Source organism: Pelobates fuscus, chromosome 12, assembly GCF_036172605.1.
Source record: "Pelobates fuscus isolate aPelFus1 chromosome 12, aPelFus1.pri, whole genome shotgun sequence".
In the NCBI taxonomy this organism is placed as follows: Eukaryota; Metazoa; Chordata; class Amphibia; order Anura; family Pelobatidae; genus Pelobates; species Pelobates fuscus.
Genome location: NC_086328.1, coordinates 14,288,166 through 14,314,675, shown reverse-complemented (window position 1 = coordinate 14,314,675; position 26,510 = coordinate 14,288,166). Strand labels below are relative to the sequence as shown.

The 26,510-nt window shown below is 38.3% G+C and overlaps 2 protein-coding genes across 4 annotated transcripts in view; both read left to right on the top strand.

The window, feature by feature from the left end:
- Positions 1–1,162, top strand: part of LOC134579483 (fatty acyl-CoA hydrolase precursor, medium chain-like) — a 28,105-nt gene extending 26,943 nt beyond the window's left edge. The window contains exons 11-13 of the mRNA XM_063438790.1: positions 276–425; positions 537–609; positions 976–1,162. Coding sequence (XP_063294860.1) covers positions 276–425; positions 537–609; positions 976–1,162 — 410 coding nt within the window. The remainder of the gene's footprint in view (positions 1–275; positions 426–536; positions 610–975) is intronic.
- Positions 1,163–8,039: 6,877 nt separating this feature from the next.
- LOC134578922 (carboxylesterase 5A-like) lies at positions 8,040–22,776 on the top strand. Of its 3 annotated transcripts, none has more exons than XM_063438016.1 (13): positions 8,040–8,248; positions 8,882–9,086; positions 10,338–10,476; positions 14,842–14,975; positions 15,083–15,236; positions 15,741–15,854; positions 17,835–17,930; positions 18,608–18,748; positions 18,940–19,017; positions 19,468–19,612; positions 20,456–20,521; positions 20,635–20,707; positions 22,455–22,776. In XM_063438016.1, exons 1-13 carry the CDS (start codon positions 8,188–8,190, stop codon positions 22,639–22,641), a joined length of 1,593 nt encoding a protein of 530 aa, XP_063294086.1. In that variant the 5' UTR covers positions 8,040–8,187; the 3' UTR covers positions 22,642–22,776. The 3 variants fall into 3 exon arrangements, with proteins under 3 accessions (XP_063294086.1, XP_063294085.1, XP_063294087.1); XM_063438015.1 differs by having other exon boundaries at positions 8,041–8,248; positions 20,372–20,521; XM_063438017.1 differs by lacking the exons at positions 8,040–8,248; positions 8,882–9,086 and adding an exon at positions 9,219–9,505 and having other exon boundaries at positions 20,372–20,521.
- The last annotated feature ends 3,734 nt before the right edge of the window (positions 22,777–26,510 follow it).

Here is a 26,510-nt window from a genome sequence, read left to right as displayed (position 1 = left end):
CAGTTATATATCCAGGTACACATAAAATGCATAGTTCAATTGTCCACACTGTCCAGATATAAATCCTTGCCTGGAGCTATTTCTCAAGTCCATGTAACTCATTATCTGGTCAAAGATGAAGATTACATTTTATCTTATCATTCATCAACAGATAAAAATGTTTTTTTTTTTAAATTTTTTTAATGTGCATTATTTTGTGTTCAGCTGTTAATTAAAAATAGTTTGGTTAAGTTTTATCCTATTTGTAGAATCAAATTGACTTTTCAATCTTGTAGATTCCGGGAATCCTGTTTACTTCTATGAATTTCAGCATCGCCCTTCCAACTTCAAGGATACAAAGCCAGATTTTGTCAGGGCAGATCATGGAGATGAAATTCTGTCTGTTTTTGGAGCCCCGTTCTTAAACGGAGATGTCGTTTTCAAAGGTAAGTCGCCCAATAGTAAGTAATGGGAATTTCTTGTATTGAGTGGATTTTATACTTCTCTTTATGTGTTTTTCAGTTTGAATAATGAAAATATATCACTTTACTTCCAAGATGTAGCTACAGATGAAGAAATTGCCCTCAGTAAAACCGTGATGAAATATTGGGCCAACTTTGCTCGAACTGGGTGAGATATCAGTATCTTTTGCTTTGATTGTGACCTGATATATACACCTGATATATCATCAACGGGTACTTGTCACTGATGGAAATGATGACGTTAGGGTAATGATGGCGCAGCTATAGCAATACGTGCCGGCACTGGCACTAGGAACCATTTGAGGTGGCCCAAGCCCATGAGCATCTGGTCAAATTTTCCTTCTTCCTTCTACTATTATAAGTGTACCGATTTTATTGTTAGTTGGAGCTACTGATTTTATAACTTAATTAGGTGTGGGCTTCTCTTGGTAAAGCTTCTCAGACAGTAATGAAGATGTAATAATTATTAATGGACATTTACTAATTATTGATAACTTGATCTCTTCATCCACAGTGATCCCAATGGACCTGGTTTGGTCAAATGGCCACGATACGGTGAAGATGAAAATTACCTGGAAATTAACTTGAAACAGAAAGCGAGTAAGCGTCTGAAGCAAGAAGCTCTAGATTTCTGGACAAAGACTGTACCAGAACGAATGAGAAATCTGTCAGAGGAAAATGAAGACCACGAGGAGTTGTAAATGACATTGTCAACAACAGCATTTCATCTACATAACAAACAACAAATGACTAAATAAAAAAGGGAAAATCAATAAAAAAAAAAATGAACACAAACTATACTGTTAGAGACTTCTCAGAGACATCCAAGTTCTTGCGCCAAAGCATTGTAAGTTTTCGGCTGTGGCTTATTCACTAAAAGACAAATTAAATGTACTAAAAAAAGTTCTGACCCAAATTTTAATAGAAGGAAAAAAGATGGTTAGGCAGATGTCCTTGACGTGGTACAGTGCCACCAGTCCAGAGGTGACCAAACTCCAAATGTATTAACAAACAAAATAGGAGACTGGGGACAGGTATAAAATCCAGGCAGATTTCTTGGATAAAAAGCAGAAATGTTTATTAAGCTCAATAAAGACTCTGTAATTGCTGATTGTTATCCATTAAATTTGCCTAGATTTTATAACTGTATCCAGTCTCCTTTTCTGTCTTTTATGCTTTTTAGGCTGACACAGCTGAAACATAATAATAAACACTTATTTTATAATTATGTGTTTTAAAATGGATAGTAGAGATATTGCTGTATACATATCCCAAACCCTTGTATACATGTTTACTGCGCCATCTTGATAAAGTGCAAACAGAATAATGGAATATTGCATTGTGGCTTTTATTCTGTAATTCATTTTAATTTTTTCACTGTCTGTTAACCCCTTAACGCCATTACGTCTATGCCGTCCTGCATTTAAAGGGCTTTAAAGCCGTTGCGGCGGCATAGAACGCCGTAACGGCTTTGAGCCCCTGGAGATCGGAGGTATTTACCTCCGCCACGATCCTCTTCTGGAGGGCTGCCTGACGGCCCAGGCAGCCCTCCCCGGCAAATGAGGCCCCCGGGGGCCATGTGATCGCTCTTAAAGAGCGATCACATGGCCCCCTATAGCTGGCTGTGGATCTGCCCGCAGGGGGACTGTCTGAAATGTCAATCCCCCTGCTGGTGGGTAGTGTAAAAAAAAAAAAAAATTAGACATGTGTAAAATAAAATTCAAAGTATTTTTATATATAATATATGTGTATATATACCTATCATTACAATAATAAATAAAATATTAAAACATAATTTAATATAAATTATATATTCATATGTAATTTCATTCTAACTGTATTTTGTTATTAATATATATTGGTAACAAAATACACTTAGAATGACATTCTATATATATCTATATATAAAATACAAATAACCGCATATATATATATAAATATAATGTCATTCTAATTGTATTTTGTGTAATAAATACATATAATTACATAAAAAAATTACATTAGTATACACGTAGAATTTAAATACCTATAAATGCATATATATTAAAATTCTACGTGTATATTTAAATAATCTTAACATAATTATGTGATTTGATTAATTAAAATTTGATTGACATGCCTGACAACACAGGGAGAAAGTGCAGAGAATTTAATTCGCAAGCACTATATTTGACCCTGTAACTCTTCAAGACACCATAAAACCTGTACATAGAGGGTACTGTTTTACTTGGGAGACTTCGCTGAACTCAAATATTAGTGCAAACTGGTAAATTGTATTACAACGATGATATTTTAAGTAAAAGTTAATTTTTTTGCATTTTTTTTACAAACGAACGGCAGTTTTATGGACTATATTATTGTTGTAATATGTTTTACTGTTTTAAAACACTAATATTTGTGTTTAGTGAAGTCTCCCGAGAATAACAGTACCCCCCATGTACAGGTTTTATGGTGTTTTGGAAAGTTAGAGAGTCACATATAAGGCTTGTATTTCATTTATTTGACATTGAAATTTGCCAGATTGGTTATGTTGCCTTTGAGAGTGTATGGTATGAGAATTACCCCCATGATGGCATAGCATTTGCAAAAGTAGACAACCCGAGGTATTGCAAGTGGGGTATGTCCAGTCTTTCTTATTAGCCACTTAGTCACAAACACTGGTCACAGAAAAAAAAAAAAGGAACGCTAACTTTGGCCAGTGTTTGTGACTAAGTGGCTACTAAAAAAGACTAAACATACCCCACTTTCAATACCTTGGCTGGTCTACTTCTTCAAATGGTATGCCATTATGGGGGTAATTCTCATTCCTGGTCTACCACACCGTCTGAAAAGTAACATTACTAATCTGGCAAATTTCAATTTGAAAATGGAACGTTCTATATTTGACCCTGTAACTTTCCAAAACACCATAAAACCTGTTAATGGGGGGTACTGTACTCGTGAGACAAAGCTTATTACAAATATGTGCATTATTATGACATTCACAGCTAAAATGTCAGACGGAAATACAAATTTAAAAAAAACTCATTTTCACACTTTTTTTTGAAATTTTATTCATAATAAATTATGTTCCATATATGAATAGTTAATGATAAATTAAAGCCCTGTTTCCCCTGAACAAAATTATATATAATAAGTGTGGGTGCACTTAATGTGACAGCGGTGAATTACGGTTGAACAGACATTTAGCGCAAATTCCAGTTTTTGTTTACGTTTTGTTTTGATCAGAACATGCACTATTGACTCCGTCCTGAAGGGGTTAAATCGGCAATTTTTTTTTACTGTTTTGTTACTGGTACTCATTCATGTTGACTTGAAGAATAAATCTGTACATTGCTCTTTCGGGCACCAATAAAAGCCTGAGTTCTAGTTATAACTTTTTTGTAAGTACCTTTGTAATGAAGGGGTTAATAGCAGCATGTCTTATTTACACTTCCACAATGCAGTTCCCTTGACTTGAACGGGGACAACGCTCTGTCAGGTGTAAATATAGGTGATAAATCCTGAGCAACCATCAACAATTGTAATCACCCCATAAAATGTATCAAAAGTTTGCCTATCCTTGGAGAATTGGTAATATATGTAATTATGTACTATTTTAAAGAAAGCATGAGTGAGCCGGCAAAACACATTTCTTTTATTTCTTATGAGATTCATATTAAACTTTAGGTCATAACAGAATGGCACAATCATAAAACAAAACATGCACAAAGATAAAGCACCGCGCTTACAGCAGCAGTAGCTTAGTATCAGGCAGCTTAAAATACATACTAAAAACAAAGAGAACGTTGTGACGGTAGTAGAAAATATCCCCGTCAAGCATTCCCTTCTTCCCATAAAAGTAAAATCACCCAATATTCCACAAGTAGAAATATCCCTGGAATCGCCGAATAATCCACACATGAGCCAAAACGTAATGCTGGGACAAGACTGATTTACTGGCACACAGAACTCACAATTTATGCAACACAAAACTCCTCCTCTGGGCCAGGCTAGATAATTGAGTTTTAGCAATATACATAGCTCAATTATCTGCTGGCCAGAACATTTACAGTTTAACATACTTTTTACCTAACATTCATAACTATAAAACCATACATCACATTTACATAAAAATTACATATTCACAATCAATCCATTCGGGGGAACAACATACTCAAAAATTATACGAATTGGACCAGGGGTTCAAAAGTTAGTACAAATGTGCATTTGACCTTCTGGAAGCATGGTTTAAGCAGATTTTATAGAGGCCTCTATCCTGGAGACAAAGGGGAAAGTAATTCAATTATCCAGGGCTAGAGGCAGACTCCATTAACCACATGGTTACAAAAAGACATAAAACACTTTAAAATACATTCATTCTTGACATTTGGAACCGAACAATATAGACCTTAAAATAGCAGGGAGAGAATTAAACTGAAGCATATAGGCAATTGCATAAAAGTCCTTCACAAACGTTACCTGCGCTCTGGCCTAAACCCCCATGTACATTTAAACAGAATGGAGGCTCTTTAGTTTTATTCCAATGGCCATTTGAATATATAAGCTCACCAGCCACGTCAAGGCACGCCTCAATAGGTGAGTTCCTACACTAGCCATTAGATATGCTGATATCAGCCAAGAATCTCCAGTAAGACAGGAAGGGGTGTTTTATAAACCCTTTCACATTTAACCCTTTATAGGGCTTCTACACATACACTAAACTTTGCTGGTATCAGACAAAGTGTAAACATCTCTAATGAGACAGGAAGGGATGTTTTATAAACCCCATACATACTTTACCCTGAATAGGGCTGTAACACATACAAATCATGGCAACAAAGAAAAAAAATGAAATGATGCCGGCTCAAAAGTCTGCATACCCTTAGTTCTTAATACTGTGTATTGCCCCCTTTAGCATCAATGACAGCATTTGTGTCTTTTGTAACAGTTGTCTATGACAACTATTGTTCTTGCAGGTGGTATAGCTGCCCATTCATCTTGGCAAAATGCCTCCGGGTGATGCAAAGTCTTTGCTCGTCTTGCATGAATCGCACGTTTGAGATCTCCCCAGAGTGGTTCGATGATATTAAGGTCAGGAGACTGTGATGGCCACTCCAGAACCTTCACATTTTACTGCTGTAACCACTGGAGGGTCAACTTGGCTTTGTGCTTAGGTTCATTGTGATGCTGGAATGTCCAAGAGCGTCCCATGCGCAGCCTTCGTGCAGAGGAATGCAAATTGCCAGTATTTTCTGATAGTATGTTGCATTCAGCTTGCCATCAATTTTCACAAGATTCCCCATGCCTTTAGAGTTCACACAATCAAAACATCAGTGAGCCCCACCATGCATTGACAGTGGGGATGTGATAGTATGTTGCATTCAGATTGCCATCAATTTTCACAAGATTCCCCATGCCTTTAGACTTCACACAACCAAAAAAGCAGTGAGCCCCCACCATGCATTGACAGTGGGGATGTTATTCTTTTCACTATAGGCCTTGTTGACCCCTCTCAAAACATATCTCTTACGGTTGTGACCACAAAGCTCTATTTTGGTCTCGTCACTTCAAATTGCAGTGTGCCAGTAGCTGTGAGGCGTATCAAGGTGTTGGCGCGCATATTGTAACCAGGCTTTTTTTGTGGCAATGGTACAGTAAAGGCTTCTTTCTGGCAACTCAACCATGCAGCTCATTTCTGTTTAAGTATCGTCGTATTGTGCTCCTTGAAACAACCACACCGTCTTTTTTCCAGAGCAGCCTGTATTTCTCCTGAGGTTACCTGTAGGTTTTTCTTCGTATCATGAACAATTCTTCTGGAAGTTGTGGCAGAAATCTTTCTTGGTCTACCTGACCGTGGCTTGGTATTAAGAGATCCCTGATTTTCCATTTCTTAATAAGTGATTCAACAGTACTGACTGGCATTTTCAAGGCTTTGGATATCTTTTTATATCCTTTTCCATCTTTATAAAGTCCCATTTCCTTGTTCCGTAGGTCTTTTGACAGTTCTTTTCTGTTCCCCATGGCTCAGTATCTAGCCTACTCAGTGCATCCATGTGAGAGCTAACAAACTCATTGAGTATTTATACACAGACACTAATTGCAATTTAAAAAACCACAGGTGTGGAAATTTAACCTTTAATTACTATTTTAACCTGTGTGTGTCACCCTGTGTGTCTGTAACAAGGCTAAACATTCAAGGGTATGTAAACTTTTTAACGGGGCCATATGGGTGATTTCTGTTATCATAATGATTTAAAAAGGAGCCAAACAACTATGTGATAATAAATGGCTTCATATGATCACTATCCTTCAATAAAATAATTTAATTGCACGGTCATATTTTCAAAATAAATGCCGAAATTTAAAAATTTCTGTCAGGGTATGCAGACCTTCGAGCACAACTGTATATATATCTTCCTACCTCTTAGTTCTCCCTTACATGATTTCATCTTCAGTAACGCGCCTGCTATGATAATTTTAGCTATATTGTTGCAGTTATGAAATGTCAGATAGTCCATTATCTCTCAACACTGTGTGCACATAGTTAAAACAGCAGTATACTGACAGAATCCTTATTACCTTTGGCAATATAATTAATCTGCAGAGGTAATATGGAGCCAAGGGGTTGCTGACATGGTTAACGGAATCACCAATCAGCACAGATTAAAATCAGATTCAGATCAGTCCTCAGAGTCACAGCCCCAGTCCTGAGGTTAGACGCTTTGCAACTTTTCAAGTAGCCACAGCATGAGTGTCTCAGGTCTCAGCTGTAAAGTGACTGAGCACTTTAAAGAAGATGGTGGCTATGTGCAGTAGGCTTTAATAGAACTATTGAAACAGTAGTAAAGGGTCAGCGCTGATAGAACAAACTAGGAAAAGTGAAATCAAGGCAGCTTTCCTCCAAAAGGTAGGTAATCCTTATATCCCTATAGTAGTGAGGCAAGTACAAAATATAAAAAGTGTAGAGGATTAGCATAAGGGTGGTCATATAGATGCAGTAGTTTTTGCAGATTATACGTCAGGTCACTGTGTGCAGGACAGCAGTAACAGGGAATTTATTTGAACTTATGATAGGACAGGGATAGGCAACCTTCGGGACTCCAGATGTTTTGGACTACATCTCCCATAATGCTCTAACACCCATAATGCTGGCAATGCATCATGGGAGGTGTAGTCCAAAACCTCTGGAGTGCCGGAGGTTGCCTATGCCTGTGATAGGAGCATAAGTTGTTATGGTGCTTTGAGTGTGCCTCTACTGATATGCCTTTAATTGATACAATCACTGACAGCATGCTTTCTCAGCTTCCAGAAAAGAGGGGGCCAAGGGCACACAAATGGGACTGGGGATTTGGATCTCCAAAATGTAGTGTGTTTGCTAAAGTAAAACGTAGGAGGTATGCACAATGCTAATTTCACAGACACTCAATTGATTCAAAGTAAATATTAACCCATGTGTTGCAAAACACATGGATTACAAACACGTTGCAGGTTCATGTACTGGGGTTGTACTTTGGCCTAATATATCAGGATCACTCAGTGCTGTTTGTTTGCTCAGCCAGTGGCTTAGGAAAGCTGCCCAGCAAATACTTAAAAAATATTTAAAAGTATGCTCCACAAACTGATTGAGTTAATGCAGGAGCGTCTATTCTCTGCATCTTTCCTTGTCTGAGCAGAGCAGAGATCACAGGGGGTTCTCGTGGCTGAAACAGAACTTACCTACGGAGTAGCTGAAAAACTGATATAAATGGGATCCCTAATCCGAACCCTGACATTGTGCTTTTTAACCCTCCAAGCCTTCGCAGCAGGTGAGAGGGAACATTTACCTGCAGAATGTAACAGAACAGAAAGGTACTCTATGAGACATACCTACTGCAAGGTTCATTTACGTACAGAACCCAGTAAGGTGTCTATTTACTAAACAGTGAGTTGCGATGACAACAAACTCACATAATGCAGGTCAAAAACACAACCATAAAAAAAAATGAAAACACTAACTTAGAAATTATTTTACTAAACAGTGAATTGTTGAGAGTTGAATATGTGAAATTAAATTTACATTTTACTTGTGTGATAAAAAAAAATAACAGTATATTTACAATGTAGAAAAATGGGCATTTGCATCTGAAATATACCCACATTGCGCCGTTCCTGTGCTGCTGTGCGTCGATCCGACAAAAAACTAAAATATTCATGAATGAGTAAAAGACGAACAACGTAAAATGTGGATTGTCTCTAAACACAGAGTAAACAAACACGCAGCTTGTATAATCCATTATACTATTATTTCAAATGATTGCAGGTCAAAGTGGTCAATCGTTATTTTTTTTTAAATGGGAGTTTGAAACTGGTGTTGTCTAAGTATGAAGAGATAAACCCTTTCTATTCCATTTTCTGTATCTAAATGTCACTATGCGTCTTTTTAAATATTTTTCTTTTAGAGCAAGAAGATGTTGAACCCATGGTGATCACAAAGTATGGGAGTCTGCGTGGGAAATCAGCGACGGTAAAAGGGACCGAGCGACAAGTCCATGTGTTTCTTGGGATCCCCTTCTCAAAGGCTCCGGTTGGGGAATTAAGATTTGCTCGTCCGCAGCCACCAGAACCTTGGAACTTCATCAGAGATGCAACTAAAGACGCCCCCATGTAAGGATTTAACCTGCAGGGTTGCACACATGGCTTAAAAAGATCCTCTGATTTTCAAAATCCATTAATGATTTGCAAATATTTTAAACTACATGGCCAAAGGCTGTGGGGTTGGTCCAGAGTTGACCGTCAATGGGCCGGTGTGTGTTTGGAAGAATCACTGGGTGTATGTGACCTTGTGATGTATTCATTTGAGCTGGTGAAAGGGGTGTGCAAGGGTTCTTAATCTTCCCTTGTGATGGCATATGCCCAAATTAGCAGCAGGCACAGAATGAAAGAGAACGTAAAGATTGGCATTTAATGCCACATGTCAACTCTCATGAAAAATTCTATTGTTTTTCCTTTGACAACTCGGGACCTCCCAACCATTGCTATTGGAACTATCCCATGATCCTCCTGACAATGTAGCCACTGGAAAGGTGTAATCTCATTTTACATATGGAATAATCATGTTACAACATGGCACAGACGTTGCTATTTCACACATTCTGACAACGTTTAGAGAGTTCGTTCGTGAAAACAGAAGATGCAGTACTGAAATTACTTTCAGCCTATCCAACACCATGTAGATATTTAAAGTATTAACTTGTAATTAATCTACAACTATAAAACCAACATTGATTGACTAAAGGTCGGATTTTCAGAAATGAATTTTAAACTTGAGACTAATCTAGCGGAATTGGAAAATAATGCCAAGTCAGCTTTATCTTCTGTTTCTCTTTAATGGCCCAAAATGTAAAATTAACTGTGGACTAACTTTGTATTTCCGACAGTGCACACCTTTAATGGAAAACCCCAGCAGTATACAGACACATCAGTTATGGGAATATTCACTAAAATGTTAATTGTCAGGAATTCAAAGTCAGTTTCAAATTTTGGGCCAAAATAGTTAAACCTGGAAAAAATCTTTATTAACTTATATTTTAAGTTTGTCTTTTTTAGTCTAACATTTTAATTTCAGATTGCAATTTCCCTTTAAATTCCTGACAATTCATAAATCAGTGAAAAACCTTTCTATTGTTGAAATCCTTCTCCCATTATTATTTGAATATTTTGTACGAGAAAAACAATCTTTCAAAGCTGCTGTGCCCGAAGCGGTATTTTTCTTTACGTTTGCCTTTGGATATGTAGTTTATGTAGAGAGATATTTTCGAGATCATACCCTATTAGTATAAATGTATTGTTTTATAACAGCTATTCATCTTTGTGGAAATGTATTTATACTGATATTCTTTGTTGTTTTCACTATAGATGCTTGCAGAACAAATTAGCAGTGAAAAAAATGGCTGAAGCGTTCAGAGCAGAGTTTAAGGTTCCCCCAATTTCTGAGGACTGCTTGTATCTAAATATCTACACTCCCGGAGATCGAGACAAGGATTCCAAGTTACCAGTGAGTACCTATACAATATACCAAGAATGGATGTCTTCCTCAATCACCTGTCGACATAACTGCATTACTGCACAGAACCTTGTGTGGACATTTATCCAAGCAACATACAGTACAAAAGAGAAAAAAAAGGGCTGCGCCAGATATATAAAAAATAAATAAAAAAGACAACAACTTATATCAATTGGTAATCAACAGCAGAGGAGGAGTAAAGGCTGTACACATGCACAGTAAAAATAGATATAACACTCCTCAAAGTATAGAAAAAATTGTTTAAAAAAAAAAATAGTCCAAAGTAAGAGGATCTCACTTGGGTAAATGTTTTAATAGGAGCTTGTTGGGATGTTATGTCCTCAATGACTTGAAGTCCAAACGTTCCACTCATATGAAAGATAAAAAGACAGGGACAACCAATAGTGCGATATGTACAATCTGAAGGAGTCACTAAAGAAGATACTTCAGCCACTCCTCTTCCCTCCTGCTTGCTGGAACTGGAGGACAGACGGCTTGTCCCAAGTTTTTACCTGGCATTTTACAACCTTGGACTCCAAGCAATCCTAGGTGGGGATCATACCACCAACGCTGACATCAAAGAGCGGTTAGTCTACTCTATACTTGTGAGTACGATTTTATTTATCTATTACAGATAACTTCTATACTGTGGGCACTATCAGTTGTTTTATTTATCCTTTTACTGAGTGTCATGCATATCTCCCCCAGAGGATACATGCGGCATATCCCATAAGCAGGGATTATAGCGATGCACGCCCTTCATGCTAGAGCTGGTTATAGCTCTTTGAAATGTGAGCTTATGAAGTATTTTCTTTAGTGACTCCTTCAGATTGTACATATCGCACTATTGGTTGTCCCTGCCTTTTTTTTTATTGTTTTTTTATATATCTGGTGCAGCCCTTTTTTTTCTTTTTTGTACTGTATGTTCCTTATCTAAAGAGTTAGAGGGTTCCCCTTTTTTTGTGCTACCACTGATAGGTTTCTCCCCACTGCTCTGTGACCATGCTCCTACTGTGAATGATACCATTGTGATATCAATACATGCTTTGTCAGTTTAACACAATGTTTTCCATCCAGTCTTCAAGGCATGCCAGGGTGCAGTTTTTGTCAGTATCCCATCTCAATTAGGAAATGTTTAAAAGGTTACTCCAATCACCATGACCACTTCTGTCTTTAATGGTGGTAGGAATCAGTATGTGCAGCATTTCACCTTGTAACATTGCACATACTGAAAAAGAACTCTGTTCCAGACTACCTAATGTCAATTCTGTGCAAACATTACGTCTATTGTCTGCGCACATAGCAGCATGATGACGGACATGGTCAGCTTCTCCCTTGGAGGCAGTGCTCTTACATGGGGAGGATTGATTTCCTCTTCTTACCTCCATGCAGTCCCTCATATCCCAGCCCTCCACCCTCTGTTTTTCAATCTTTTTTTCTACATTTTATTTTACGTAATCCCCTCACTGGCTCTGAGGTTGCGCATGCACTCAGAGCAGGTAAGAAAGATTCAGTCTTTGAAAAGCATATGGTTGAATTTCACGGGGAACCCGTGATGTTGGATGAGGCGTGGAAAGGAGTGTCGGGAGGTTCTCCTTAGTCTCATTGTATAATAATAATAATAATAATAATAATAATATATATATATATAAGACCAGGAAGCCTACACATGCAATGAATACTTAATCATACATACACACACAGCTAAGAGTGCCATATTTTGGGTTAATTACTTTGTATGGATCCGTAAGAATACCTTCTTCAACATTTTGCAGCAAGTTGACTCATAGGTTAACAGGTGAGCCTACACTTGGATTTCAATGAAACTGTAGCCTACCCTAATAAGCTCACTAGAACAAGTAGTCTCTAACGATTCACAGTTTATCATACCCCTGTAAAAAGGGGTATAAAAATGGGGTGGGCCAGTAATTTTAATCACTGGTGCCACCCATATTGTGTAGGGAGGGTTGGGTCCACCTGAAGAATAGGCAGGTCCGCCTGGCATTAATGCATGTCCGACTGCCTGTCAATCACAGAGGCCAGCCCACTAAGGCTTGGCCTTGCAGAGAATGCTGTTTAAGCATTCTGTGTAAGGTCCTAATGCCCTGAGGATAGCATGAGGGTATCTAATGATGTGCTTGCTTTGTGGGGACAATTCCCTTGTGTAACTTAAAGTGGGTCAGCAGAGAACAAGTCAAGATAGGACCCTAAAATAGGGACTACCACACTAAAACCAGGACTTCATACATTCATAGTAAAATACTAACGGAACCGTATGGGCATTGAAATGAAGTTGTTATGGTGCTCAGAAGTCCCCAGTGCATTCTTACCTGAAGAGGCTAAACTGTTCTCAAGCAGTGAATTAAAAATTGTAAGTGCTTCGTAGATCGGTCCCATAGTAAATTCTAATGGGTTCCAGAACCCGTTAGAACTTACTATGAGAATTTACTATGGGGCCGATCTACTAAGTGCTTACACTTTCAATTCACTATTTGTTCTAAGATTTTAGGAATCATCTTTTATGTGTTTAGCAGCTAATGATTTATTATAGTTTTACCATTATTCTTTATATTTTTAGTATTATTTGCGCTTTTTTGTGCCAGATCTCCCAGTCCCCAGTGAATTTGGTTTTCTCCAATGCAGTTTGAGGAAGCACGAAGTGGCAAGAAAGCATCAGGGACCTCTGGGCATCATAATAACTTAATTTAAATGAAGTTGTTATGGTGCCCACACGATTCCTTTAATTATATTTATGTCATAACTGCTGTAACACAAAACAAAAACTCTTTAAATATAAAGCTGTAAACTCACTTACTTGTTGTAGCAGCATTATCCACCTACAATTAAACATCATCTAATAAATCACTAGAAATAAATCACCTAGACAACTTACTTAATTGGCTGCTTATTATTAAAGTGAGAGCAGGAGATAAAACACTTCTAAAGTAAGCTAACATCTGATTGAAAATGAAACTATTTTTTCATGTAGGCTGTGGGACTCCCAGCCAGGGGAAGTGTGACTAGGGTTGCATGGACAGAAACAAAAGTGATTTAACTCCTAAATGGCAGTGAATTGAGCAGTCAGACTGCAGAGGCATGATCTATACACTTAAACCGCTTCATTAAGGTAAAGTTGTTTTGGTGACCATAGTGTCCCTTTAAGGTTTCCTTAGTGAATGGACTCACGTTCATGGGGGCCTGCACTACATTGCACAGAAGGGCTCTGGCAAACCTTTTTTACAGCGTAGCTTCTGCAAAATTCTGCACAGCGCAATTCCAACCATAAATTATGTAACATAGCCCCAGCGAGATATTGTACAGCATTACTTGGGCATGAAATCGCACAGCCTCAGCTAGACATTGCACATCTTTGAAATCTAAGACATTGCACAGAACAGCTTTGAAAAGAGTCATAATACATTGCTCAACATTTCTATTTGAAAACAAGGTGAATATTATTGATTTAGGATTTTGATCTAGATAATAATCCGGAACAGTGAAAAAAGCTGCAGCCCACTCAATAGTCTTCTATTCTGTGTAAGTGACTATAACTTACATCTTTAATACTGTTACTCTTTATGTCCTTTGTGCAAATGTAATTAGTATCATTAGTATATTTTTTTCTGGTTTCAACATTTTATTTATCATCAGGATCTCTTTGTTTTAGGGAACTTTGTCACTAACACTAAGTGCTGTATTATATTGTTATTTTATGAGTTAACATGAACTGGCATAAGCCGAAGCCATTACAAAACGGAGCTGTGGAGGAACATAAAACGTGGGACAAGGTATTGGTGGCTGATTCATTTTGGAGATACAGGTAAGTGGTATGACTAGCCACGACAACATCAACAGCAAGCCCTTCCATAGCTTTGATGATCATTTTTGATTAATTTATAAAAAAAATACTCATCAAGAGAAAAAGTTTGCAAGAAATATGGCAACATTGTAATGACTGAAGCAAAAAATAACTATAAAAAAAGTCTCGTGTATAGCAGTGCTTCTCAACCCTCTCCTCAAGACACAACTAACAGTCCAGGATTTAGGGATTACCCAGGTGTGTCTAAGGTGTTTAAAACAAACCAAAAAAAACTAAAAACACCTTAGACTTTAAGGAGTTTTTTCCCCCTTCTTTTTCTAAACACCTTAGACACACCCGGGTAATCCCTAAATTCTGGACTGTTTGGTGTGCCTTGAGGAGAGGGTTGAGGAGCACTGGTATGTAGCATTGTACCCAACTGTAAGTGTAGAGTGATTTAGGGGTAAAATAATGTTTTTTGGGGATTAGAAGGCACTTAGGCTTAGTTTTTGGGTGGTTAGAAATGTACCCGTACATGTTTTTATAATCTTTTCTAGGTTATGGTGTTCATTCATGGAGGTGGATTAAGAATGGGATCTGCGACTTTGCATGATGGATCTGCATTGAGCGCGTATGAGAATGTAGTGGTGGTGTCAATCCAGTACAGACTGGGATTACTGGGATTCTTTAGGTAAATGTATAAATAACATGCTAGACGTTCTCAATGTGTTTTAGAAACCTTCACGGGAAACAATTGATAGAACGATTTAATTTTCCATTCCCTATCCTGTGTCTCAGTACAGGGGATGGTCAAGCACCTGGAAACTATGGATTTTTTGATCAAGTTGCAGCTCTTCAGTGGGTTCAGGAAAACATTAAGGACTTTGGTGGAGATCCTCAATCTGTCACCATATTTGGACATTCTGCAGGAGCCATTGGTGTGTCTGCTCTGGTAGGTTCTCTATATCTCTGTATCCTTTACACCAGTAAGTCAGTCATCATCAGTTGATCCCAGCAAAAGCCACCGACATGTCCACTTGAGATATTAGGTCTACATAATGCACAAGTTGCATGCTTATACTATATTAAAAAAACAGTGAAGCTCTAAAACCATGAAAACCACAACCAACTATTTGTTGTGTTAATATCCACATCGTTACGTGTCTCCTGTAGGAAAGCAAACAAAAAATAATATGCACCAGTACTAAATCACCTGGTCTCTCAGATACAATAGAAAATATTCAGATCCTGAATGGAATCTGATCTGCTGTTCCATTTTGTTTTATATTGCTTTATAATAAAAGACAACATTTGGCCCCTGTATACTCGAGTTTGCAAAGGTATGTGTGAAAAAGCCTTTACTTTGTCTGACCATCTAACAAAACAGATCATATTATAAGTCCTCCAAGTTTATTTATAATTCTTCCTCTCTCGTCTGTCTGTGTTCTGTTTCCAGGTGTTATCTCCCATATCTAAGGGCTTATTCCACAGAGCCATCGCAGAGAGCGGGACTGCAATAATGCCTGGACTGATGGTCACCCAACCTGAAAATGTGACAGCCATGGCTAGGGCAAGTATTAATTTATCTCCCTCTACATCCAGCTGACTACTGTTTTTTCCCAGTGAAAGATATTGCACTTTTTATTGCACCATTAATTAAAGCAGATTTTAGTAGGATGAAGAGAAGCAGAACAAGACTACAGGGCAGATGAAGGCTCTTAAAGGATGCTGAAAAGGGAGTATGGTTTTCAAATAGCTGCTATTTTGCAATATTTATCTCCACGCTCTTACAAATGTAGTAACATCATCTATGACAGCAGTTATCACAACACAATAAACTTGTAATAAACCCTATAAAAGTACAAATTATTGGGTAAAGTTTTGCTGGCCCTACACTGAAAGAACTCCACCAACTCCATCTTTACTTCCTTACAATGTATTATTTACTTAGTCTTAGAAGGACTTGGTGTAACACATAGAAAATACACTCAGATATTTGTATAGATATAGATGTTATCAAAATACAACTTTACAGGTCTGCCGATCTGGGTTCTGTATCCATTTCATTGTTCCAAACCAAATCCATTGATGCCACACGTCTAGTACCTTTATGGTCAGTACTAGGTTTGGGATATGGACATGATGATGCCCCGCTACAGTCTGTAATGAATGCTGCCGCCAGACAGATTTTTCTCTCTAGTCGTTCCTCTCACACCTCACCCCTCTGTCAGTCCTTACATTGACTTACTGCATCCTTTAGAAGTCAATTCGAAGTGCTAACCCATACCTAAAAAGCACTGACCAATTCCAGCCCATCTTATATCTCCTCACAGATCCATAGGAATGGCCCTTGTTGGTCTCTCCTCTCTGCCCGTGACCTTCTCTTGTCCGCTGCTCGCACCCATACGGCCAACTCATGCTTACAGGACTTCTCGCGGGTGGCTCCCTTCCTATGGAATAGCATGGCTACCGCCATCAGACTCTCCCCTAGTCTTCAATCGTTTAAGAAGTGCCTTAAAACACAAAGCTTATGGCCTCCCAGAGTAACATCTACCTTACACACCTGTCTCTTGCTCTCTCCTAAATGGCAGCACTTTACTCTCTCCTCCAGCTCTGCTTCACTCCCACCGTATTTGATTGCTATTCCCTGTCCTAATGTGTTTTATACCCACCTCCTATAGACTGTAAACTAGTTTGAGTCAGGTCCTCTTCAACCTATCGTTCCTGTAAGTTTTCTTGTAATTGTCCTATTTATAGGCAAATCCCCCCTCTCATAATATTGTAAAGCGCTACGGAATCTGTTGGCGCTATATAAATGGTGATAATAATAATAATAATGTACATATTGTTTGGTAAGTAATATCAGCAATGCATAATATCAAAGTAAGAGAGCTTATTTGGGATTAAAATGAGGAATTCACATGAATTACAGACAATTCACGTTTTTTTTTCTTTCTTTGGACAATCTTTATTTTGATTTTCATTTCTACAGAAAATGAATAATAGGTGGAACAAGCAAAGGAACATGGCGTAGACTTATCTGAAATAGTACAGAAGAATGTTTCTGGTGGTAGCCATACTCATGTAACATTAACAAGGAAAACAATTTAGTAAAGTGGTCAGACACCGTTTAACTGAGTTTTGCGTTTTGCGCCCATGTACGTCCTTAAACAGTCTATAATTAGGATCCCACTAACAATATTTGTGATTTAGGTATCGTGGGGCGTCAGACAATTGACATTTTAATGAATTAATCTCTTACTGCTTGAAGGACAACCTTTTTCTGGGCTAGTCTGAAGGAATTTGGCTACTAGTTTATCTGGGCTGTTGGTTTCCAAGTTGAGCCATGGTATCGGCCAGTAGTCCATCAAAATTGGATTTAAGTAAATACAGTTGAATGTATAATATACATGTAAAGAAATCATTGACTTTGTTTGATTCTTTTGTTTTTCTTTTTCCTTACATCAGCACCTTTAAATCCCCATATTTTATCATTTTATCATTTTGATATTCTTATTCGCTTACCATAACTGACCCAATTTCTTGGCAGGTTGTTGCTAGTTTATCCGACTGTGATTTGGCTGAAGTTGTGGACTGTTTGAAAACGAAAAGTGAAGGAGAAATTCTTTCAATAGCGGCAGCAATGGTACAGTACACGATGGCGGGGAAATCTTAAATTTTTGTATAGAAGTTTCAAAAGAACTGCTTATTAACAATTTGGGTTAATGTTCTGAATTTTGATTATTCTATGGACTTATGGCTTGTCCAAGTGAAAAAGGGGAAAAACATGAAATAGGAGGAGGACCCAGTTTCAGGATGAAGCACAAAAGGAACATGAACTAGAGAGTATGAAATCATGTTAGTACAGGAACAGAGAATAAGGATACGGATTAGAGAAACCAAAACTAATACTGTTACAAAGACAGTAATTGGAGAACAAGTATAGAGAAACCAAAACTGATACGGTTACAAAGACAGTAATTGGAGAACAAGTATAGAGAAACCAAAACTGATACTGTTACAAAGACAGTAATTGGAGAACAAGTATAGAGAAACCAGAACTGATACTGTTACAAAGACAGTAATTGGAGAACAAGTATAGAGAAACCAGAACTGTTACAGATGCAGCTGTGGTGTGGGTAGCAATCAGAAAAAGGCACAATGGACCACTGTTTAATATGAGTGCCAACACCACCATAATAAATACCAAAATATAGATAAAGATTGTTTTCTCATGCATTGTATTCAAAATAGACAAAAATAAGTACACAGTAGACAATAATAGACAAAAAATAGTACAAAAATAAGATTGTATCTACACAGAATTTTATGCCTTTTCCTGGCTGTGTGGACGGTGTGTTTCTTCCAAAAAGTGCAGAAGAGATTTTGGCCGGTAAAGAGAGCCACGATGTCCCCTTGATGATTGGAGTCAATGACCATGAGTTTGGCTGGGTGCTTCCAAAGGTGAGAAGCCTGTAATCATTTGTTTATTGTGTCATTAGTCTTGCATAAATATTTGGCAAAATAATTTGATCATTGATTAAGAATTACAATAACAATACAGTAACATTTATATTTTCTGGGTCCTTCATTGGCAGAGCAGTCCACCACTGATGTTTTGTTTAATGAAGTTGTTTGTGTTTTTGTTGGCACAGATATTCAACATGAGTGCACTAACAGAAGGAATGGATAAGGACATGGTCCGGTCTGCTCAAAGTTCCATTAGTAAATTGGTAAAGATGTGTGGAGCATGTATACTTAATTCCAGGCAGTAAACATTTACATTATTTATTCTTTAGATAGATTCATACAATAATTTGTATTTCTTTACCTCCCCACCTCATTGATTTCAATCTTGCTACATCTCACCCCCATTGACCATACTATATGTCTACATACCCATATCTCTATATGTACTCTATATAAACATACAACAAGAGACAAAATAAAGGAAATACCTAGCCTAACAATGTATTAAATTATACTTAAGAGTAGGACCACTGTTTGTCTCCAGAATGGCTTTGTGCTTGCAGTCATACAGACCTGAACTGCGCCCACACTATACTGAGTCATTCGTCAAGAAGAAATGTCTTCTTTTGAAGGATGAAGGAGATGGACATGCAGTTTGGACTGGTGTTACACGTATTTGTTATGTTGTTCGATTTTTTTACGTTTTCTTCCAGGGGATATCTCTGGATGTACCTTATGTGCGGTTGGAAGAGAAGTTCAATGTAAATGATCCATTTGAACTCAGAAATTGGTTCTTGGACATGTGTGGAGACATTCTATTTGTTATACCTGCTCTTAGAACTGCAAAGTATCATCGAGGTAAGTGGCACAACCAGAAAATCAGGTGTGTGGTGGATTTGGCTAAGAAGCCAGGGTTAGAACTTGGCTTATATATATAAAAAAAAACTGAAGTTATATTACGCTGACAACAAATGTAAGTGTTGTGTAGGCTACACAAACAAAACAATACAAAAAGTAGTGTAAATATTCCTTATTTTAATAAATAGTTTTTTTAGATAATGTGTTATACATAACGGTTAATGATTTTACTAAATGATATACTTTGGAAACAGTAACAGGGTTAATCGCTGAAGTGTTAATTCAAAGTGTATTTCAAATTTAAGGTCAAAATAGCTGAACTTGAAGAATTTTCTTGGTCAGCTATACTTTCGTTTCGGCTACACTGGGTGATAACGCCAACCACCATGACCTCTGCTTGAAACACTGCATATACTGAGCTATCTGCACTTGTGTGCTCGAGGCTTATTGCAACCCCAACACATGTGACATTGGTAGCCTTCTCCATAGTGCCTAATAGGGAAATTTACATAGGAAATATCCCCCATCAAAAGGGCTGTTATAACCCTTTAAATGTGTAACCAAAACCACTAATTGTTAAAATAATGATAAAAGCGATGAATAAAAAGTGGTTTTGGTGCATACGTGTTACCCTCTTTGTCTGACAATGTAAAATATTATGTTAGTGTCCCTTTAAACATGGCTTTGTCTGTAGTGGTACATGGTTCATTTCATTGAACCCCTCTTCGGACACCACCCAGCCTTCTGTTCACCTTACAGATTCCGGATACACTGTTTACTTCTACGAATTTCAGCATCGCCCTGCATCATTCAAAGATTTAAAGCCAGATTTTGTCCGAGCAGATCACGGAGATGAAATTCTGCCAGTGTTCGGAGCCCCATTCCTGAATGGCGATGTCATTTTCAAAGGTAAGTCACTCTTGTAGTAGAGATGACCGGATTTAAATCCTTCCTTATAGTATTTTTTTCAGTTTGAAAATTTTAATTTTAATTTTATTTTAATGTTTAATTTTATTCCCAAGATGCTGCTACGGATGAAGAAATCGCTTTCAGTAAAACCGTGATGAAATACTGGGCCAACTTTGCTCGCACTGGGTGAGATACCCGTTTTATCACTTCGATTGTCAAGTGGCATTTAAAGAGCTTGTCAACAGCGGGAGTACTGGTATAAGGGAGTGTTTTAGAGATGCCCTTGCCAGGGCACAGTAGGAGCTCGGGGACAACTAGGCTTAATTACATATACATCTGGAAAATGTAGGTTATACAACATGCCACTCATTTTCTCTCCAAAGGTTTTTCTATACTGTTTGACAGGGTAAATAAATAATGGCATTAATTGTGACGTATGGTAAAAGCTAACATTATATTAAAAATGATGTAGTTACATGATACTTAAGGTTGGCATGTATTGTACGGCAAAGATAAAGTTGGCATATTTTGTAATCTAGGGTAAAGTCAGGCAAATTATTGTAAAGGCTGTCATGTGTTATGTTTGGGTTAAAGAGATCCTATAGTGCCAGGAAAACAAACACGTTGTCCTGGCACTATAGGCTCTTGGAGTGCCCCCCTCCCTCGCATCCCCCATCCCGCGGGGCTGAAGGGGTTTTTCACTTACCTGAGTCACATCGGCACTGGGTCAGGCTCCACCCATGCTCCTCCCCCGCCAATGTCCGCCGGCGGGGGAGACCTAAAGCGCATGCACGGCAATGGCCGCGCGTGCATTAGACCTCCCCATAGGAAAGCATTATTCAATGCTTTCCTATGGGGAAAATCTGACGCTGGAGGTCCGTGAGTTCCTCCAGCATCAAATAATGTATCAAAAGTTTGTTTGGATTCCGGAAGCCCTCTAGTGGCTGTCTGTCAGACAGCCACTGGGGGCAGACTTAGAGCTGCAATGTAAACATTGTAATTTCTCTGGAACTGCAGTGTTTTACATGGCAGCACTATTTGCAAAAGGGTCACAGCACCCAGACTACTTCAATTAGCTGGAGAGGTCTGGGTGCCTACAGTGTCCCTTTAAGACTGGCATGGGTTATGCATTAGGTTTAAGATTGCTCATAACTTTGTCAACTTATTCCTCTCTTCCCTCGTTCACTAAATACTGGGAATGTGATTTACAAATCTCCATGGACAAGGTTCAGTGGGATAAAATATTCTTACTCACATACAAGTTATCCATTAATACTCAATATCACGAGAAATGATACAAACTGATCACACACTGGTACCCCTGAGACTTTATTTCATATTTATTATGCTGCTGATGTGGGGTGTTGGATATGTGAACTGGACTTCCTTGTTCATTTTTGGTTCAGTTGCCCTCGATAAGACTTTTCTGGCAGAAGATCCATAAGGTGGGATGGGAATATACCTATCGCATCACACAAAACTTCCCATCCAAACCTATCATAAAACAGTAATCCCACACTTAAAACTGCAAGCAGCCTCATCCCCAGGTTCTGGAAGCCGAGAGTTGTGTCCATGTTCCGAGACTGGATTTTTAGGGTAGAAGAGATACATTCCTATCTACAAATAATTCTTCTGGCTTTATTGACAACTCAAATGTTGAAGAGCAGAAAAGTTGAAGACTGGCATAGTTGGTAAGCATGAGTAGGTTTGGCATGTAATGAAAGTGAAGGTTAAGATTATCATGTATTTTAAGCTAGGGTTAAGGTTGGCATTTATTACAAGTTAAGGTTAGGTCTTTGATGAGACATGAGCTGGGTAAAGGCTGGCCATGTTGTAACCTAGAGTTTATTAAGGTTTTGCAAGCTAATTTGGAGAGAAGCAATGCTAAGGGACAGTTACTTATCTTATCCAAACATGGTCTCTTCATTCACAGTGATCCCAATGGACCTGCTTTGGTAAAATGGCCGCTATTCAGTGAAGATGAAGATTATCTGGAAATTAATGTGGAACAGAAACCAAACAGGCGGCTGAAGCAAGAAAGTCTAGATTTCTGGACGAAAACCATGCCGGAAAAAGTCTGCAATATGTCACAGGAAAATAAAGATCATGTGGAGTTATAGATATGTCTAGATCAATATTTTTTCAGTTCAAATAATATGAAATCACAGCTAAAAAAAAGGGACTGCAAAATGTACATGATGGATGTTTAAACAAATAGACCATTCTGATGGATGAGGAAGATACTGCCAGTGACCAGATGGTGGCTTATTTGCCTAATATTCAACAAAGATCAGTGAAACTTTCAGATTTGTGAGAATTTTGAGTATCTGTATCTCAAATACCCATTATTTTTCTTCCCCCCCCCCCCCCCACAAAAAAAACCCCAGAAGGAGTATAGGGTACCCCGAACCCTCAAGTTGCAGTGAGCTAGGTCTTCCATAAGACACTTTTTTGACATTGGAGACTTGAGATGTTTTTGCACCAAGAAGTCACACTCCTTAGGTTCCAATAATATAAAAGACAAAATTAAATTGGAGTGAATTCACAACAAAAATGCAAAATCTTGGAAAAACAGATCAGTTTTATCTAGGAGATATTAAAGAAACACTAAAGAATTAGGAATAAAAGTCTGCCCCTATCTATTGTCAGCCTCCCTCCCACCCCCACTCGTGTGCATTAAAAAAAAAAGATTTACTTGTTCAACTTGTTCCAACTTGTTCATTTTGGAATAATTTTAGCAGAGAGGTTAAAAACCGCCCACAACTCACAGTTTAGTGAATAAACAAGTCACCACTCATATATACTGTGAAATTTAAATTGCCTTTTGATTTTCACTTTTTAGTAACGCCAAATGACCTAAATTACCCCTGTGATCCAAAATCAACTATTGTTCTGTTGGGAGGGTTTTGCTAAGTTTAGCTTGTAACTCATATCAATGCCAGACAGTTTGCAAAGCGATTCAATGTTTGGCAATGGGATTGGGAACGTACCATGTCCTTGAACTGCTGCCCAGACCTGTATAGTATTGACTCTGTTTAGTTGCAGGGTTTATCAAATGTCCCCAATAGCCAATTGCAAACCCTGTTCCTAATCCAGATTAATACTATGAACTGTTACAGTTAGAACATCAGATTTGTACCCTCCTCCCCACAGGCGTTCCCTATCTACCCATAACTAGAGATGATAGAACGTCAGTGAGCCTAGTAACATTTTATCTCCTGTAGGACCTGCTGAGTGTTTCATACTCCCGGCTTAGTGATTACAATGGGATTCCTGAAGCCAACGGTCACTTTGTGCTGTGTGTTGCTGAGTGTCTTCGTAACAGGTGAGGTGGAACGCAGAATATCCACGAAATGTCACAAAAAGAATTATCACATCAGAGAAGACCTTGTTGCTTCTTATAGTATGCCCATAACAAGACGTCATAGAGATAATCCTTAACTTTTTATAAGTAAAATGATTGAATTGAATTTCTTTGCTGTGCTCGCTTTTACCACTACCACCGGCAGACTTTTCCAGGTATCTACTACCCTCTCTGTAAAGTACTATTTTGTTCTCTTTCTCCAATCATCCCTTATTGTTCTAGTCCCTTTATTGGAGATATGTAGGACTGCGTGGCTTGCTCTGCTTATTGCTGTATAAATCCATAGAGAGCTCACTGTAATGAATGTTAATAACTGAAAGGGTTACATTACATGTAGAGAGCACAACGTGTATTCTGACTCATTTTGTTATGTTTTTTTTTTGAAAACTTTGTTACGGATAGAAAAGCGTAACTAGTGATACACAGACAACAAAATATCTGAAATGAAATCATAGTTGACTTGGAGAATTTCTACAGTTTCGCTATTTCGGAATTAATTTTGTTTTCCCCAAAATTCTCAATTTAGTAAATAGCTCTCTCAGTGCTGCAAAGTGACTGAGAGCCATCGAGGTATGGCTTTGCAGTTCGCTTTGAGATAAACTGTAGTAAAACTCATGATATGAAGGGAAGACACCGGGACAGCTCTCAATCATTCAATAAAAAGAAAATGTGCATCTCTGTGTTTAGCTGAATCAGCAACATTGTAATTACAAACATCCTACAATGGGTTTGGACTTAAAACACATTAATTGCATTTAATATATCTTGTTCATGGTATTTCATTTGTAAAGCACTGAAACAGTTTTAGCTGAGGATGGGAGTATTCTGTAAAAATAGGCGAAGCTGCAGCCGCCTGAGGCGCTCTACAGAGCGCTCGGGCGGCTGCAGCATTAGGGGGGCCGGCGCTCCTGGCGGCACCCCTTCCCAAGGGGCGCCCTAGGCGGCTGCCTAGTCCGCCTTAATGGTAGCGCCGGCCCTGGCCATGTTACTCTGTATATAGAGAGGAGCCATGTTTACACTGTATATAGAGGGAGCCATGTTACTATCTGAGGTGGTTAACTATGATTGGCCCTGGCATGTTTGTTAGTCTGGCCTGCATGGTTGTCTGGCATGAATAAAAGTAGCATGTTTCAACTATATTAGTAGTTAGACTAGTTTGCACTAAAACATGTGCAAATGGGGAGTTTGCGGTTGTGCAAATGGACTGTTTGCGGTTGTTTGCGGTGCGTTAAACGGGGAGTTTGGTCTGTCACTGTGAAGCGGGCGTAACCCTTACACTACCTGATCGATACAACATCATACCTGATGTTTTAAAGCACGTTATTCCAAACAATTTAGGAATGTTAGGTGATTTCTGCCCTTTATGGATTAAAACCAGACTCTGCATCAACTATGTAATTTTCCATGGGAGTTTTGCCATGGATCCCCCTCCGGCATGCCACAGTCCAGGTGTTAGTCCCCTTGAAACAACTTTTCCATCACTTTTGTGGCCAGAAAGAGTCCCTGTGGGTTTTAAAATTCGCCTGCCCATTGAAGTCAATGGCGGTTCGCCCGGTTCGCCGGTTCGCGAACGTTTGCGGAAGTTCCCGTTCGCCGTTCGCGAACCGAAAATTTTGTGTTCGCGACATCACTAGATGGGAGTATTCTGTAAAAATAGATGTTACATGGAACCGAAAAAAAAGATAAATTAAATAAGATAAGAATCATTGTGGCCGTCAGTCGAGGAGTTACCGAGGACAATGTGTTGATGTTAGTGCATTATTGTCACAGAAGATAAATATCTCATAAATAGTGAGGGTGCCAAAGTCTGAATCCTGTCTTGACAACCTGCATCGGGCAAATGTACTTCCAAAACAAAAATCTTTCAACACTTTATTTTTTTTTATTTTTTACTAAACATGAAATTGTTACAAATTGAAATCCACTTGGTAAAATTTATGTTGAAGTAGGCAAGCAGTGATGATAACAGAGTATGAGAATTTTTCCAGATTACCTGTTTTGTCATAAAATTGTCATTCAGATTTTAGTTTGAGCAGCTCAGAATTTAGTTTTGTGTGTGTGTGTGTGCGTGTGTGTATAGTGTCACAAGATAGTCAGGATAAATAACTTACATGCTATAAGGTAGTGAGTTTAACATGCACCATTTTTAGGAGGGTATAATAACAGGATTATAAACATGCTTATGAGATCTATCTAGAACGAGATTCTGGCATCAACAGTCAAGGTATGGAAGGCTATCTAGATAGTGGGTTAAGTATTAGAATACAAGAGATTATCTCCTATTCATATCTGCTTCGTTTTGGAGCTGCAAAACAAGGTATATCAAGCTTAGCTGACCTGTCTGTGTGTAGGGAATAGGCTTTCAGACACAAAAAGGTGAGACAAGTCTAAGCAAAGTGAGTTGGTAATCAGGCCAACTGGCAGTGAAACTAGACAGGAGTGTGCTTTAAAGTAAAGTAAAGTAAAGTGAGTACCACTGAGACTGAGTAACACTCCACCAGGTTAAACAAAAATATAAGACAATGTGCTTAAAGTAAGTCGTGGCTAAGCGTGCTAGGACTGAACATTGCTATATGAACCACCCTACAGGTCATAATAGAGGATATGAAAGAAGAAGGACCACAG

Excerpts from the sequence above, each read along its gene's own strand:
- LOC134578922 (XM_063438015.1), top strand. The coding sequence starts at position 8,188 with ATGGGATCCCTAATCCGAACCCTGACATTGTGCTTTTTAACCCTCCAA. Across the intron at positions 9,087-10,337 it reads GCAACTAAAGACGCCCCCAT|ATGCTTGCAGAACAAATTAG; the intron begins GTAAGGATTTAA and ends TTTTCACTATAG. Across the intron at positions 20,522-20,634 it reads TGGCGATGTCATTTTCAAAG|ATGCTGCTACGGATGAAGAA; the intron begins GTAAGTCACTCT and ends TTTATTCCCAAG.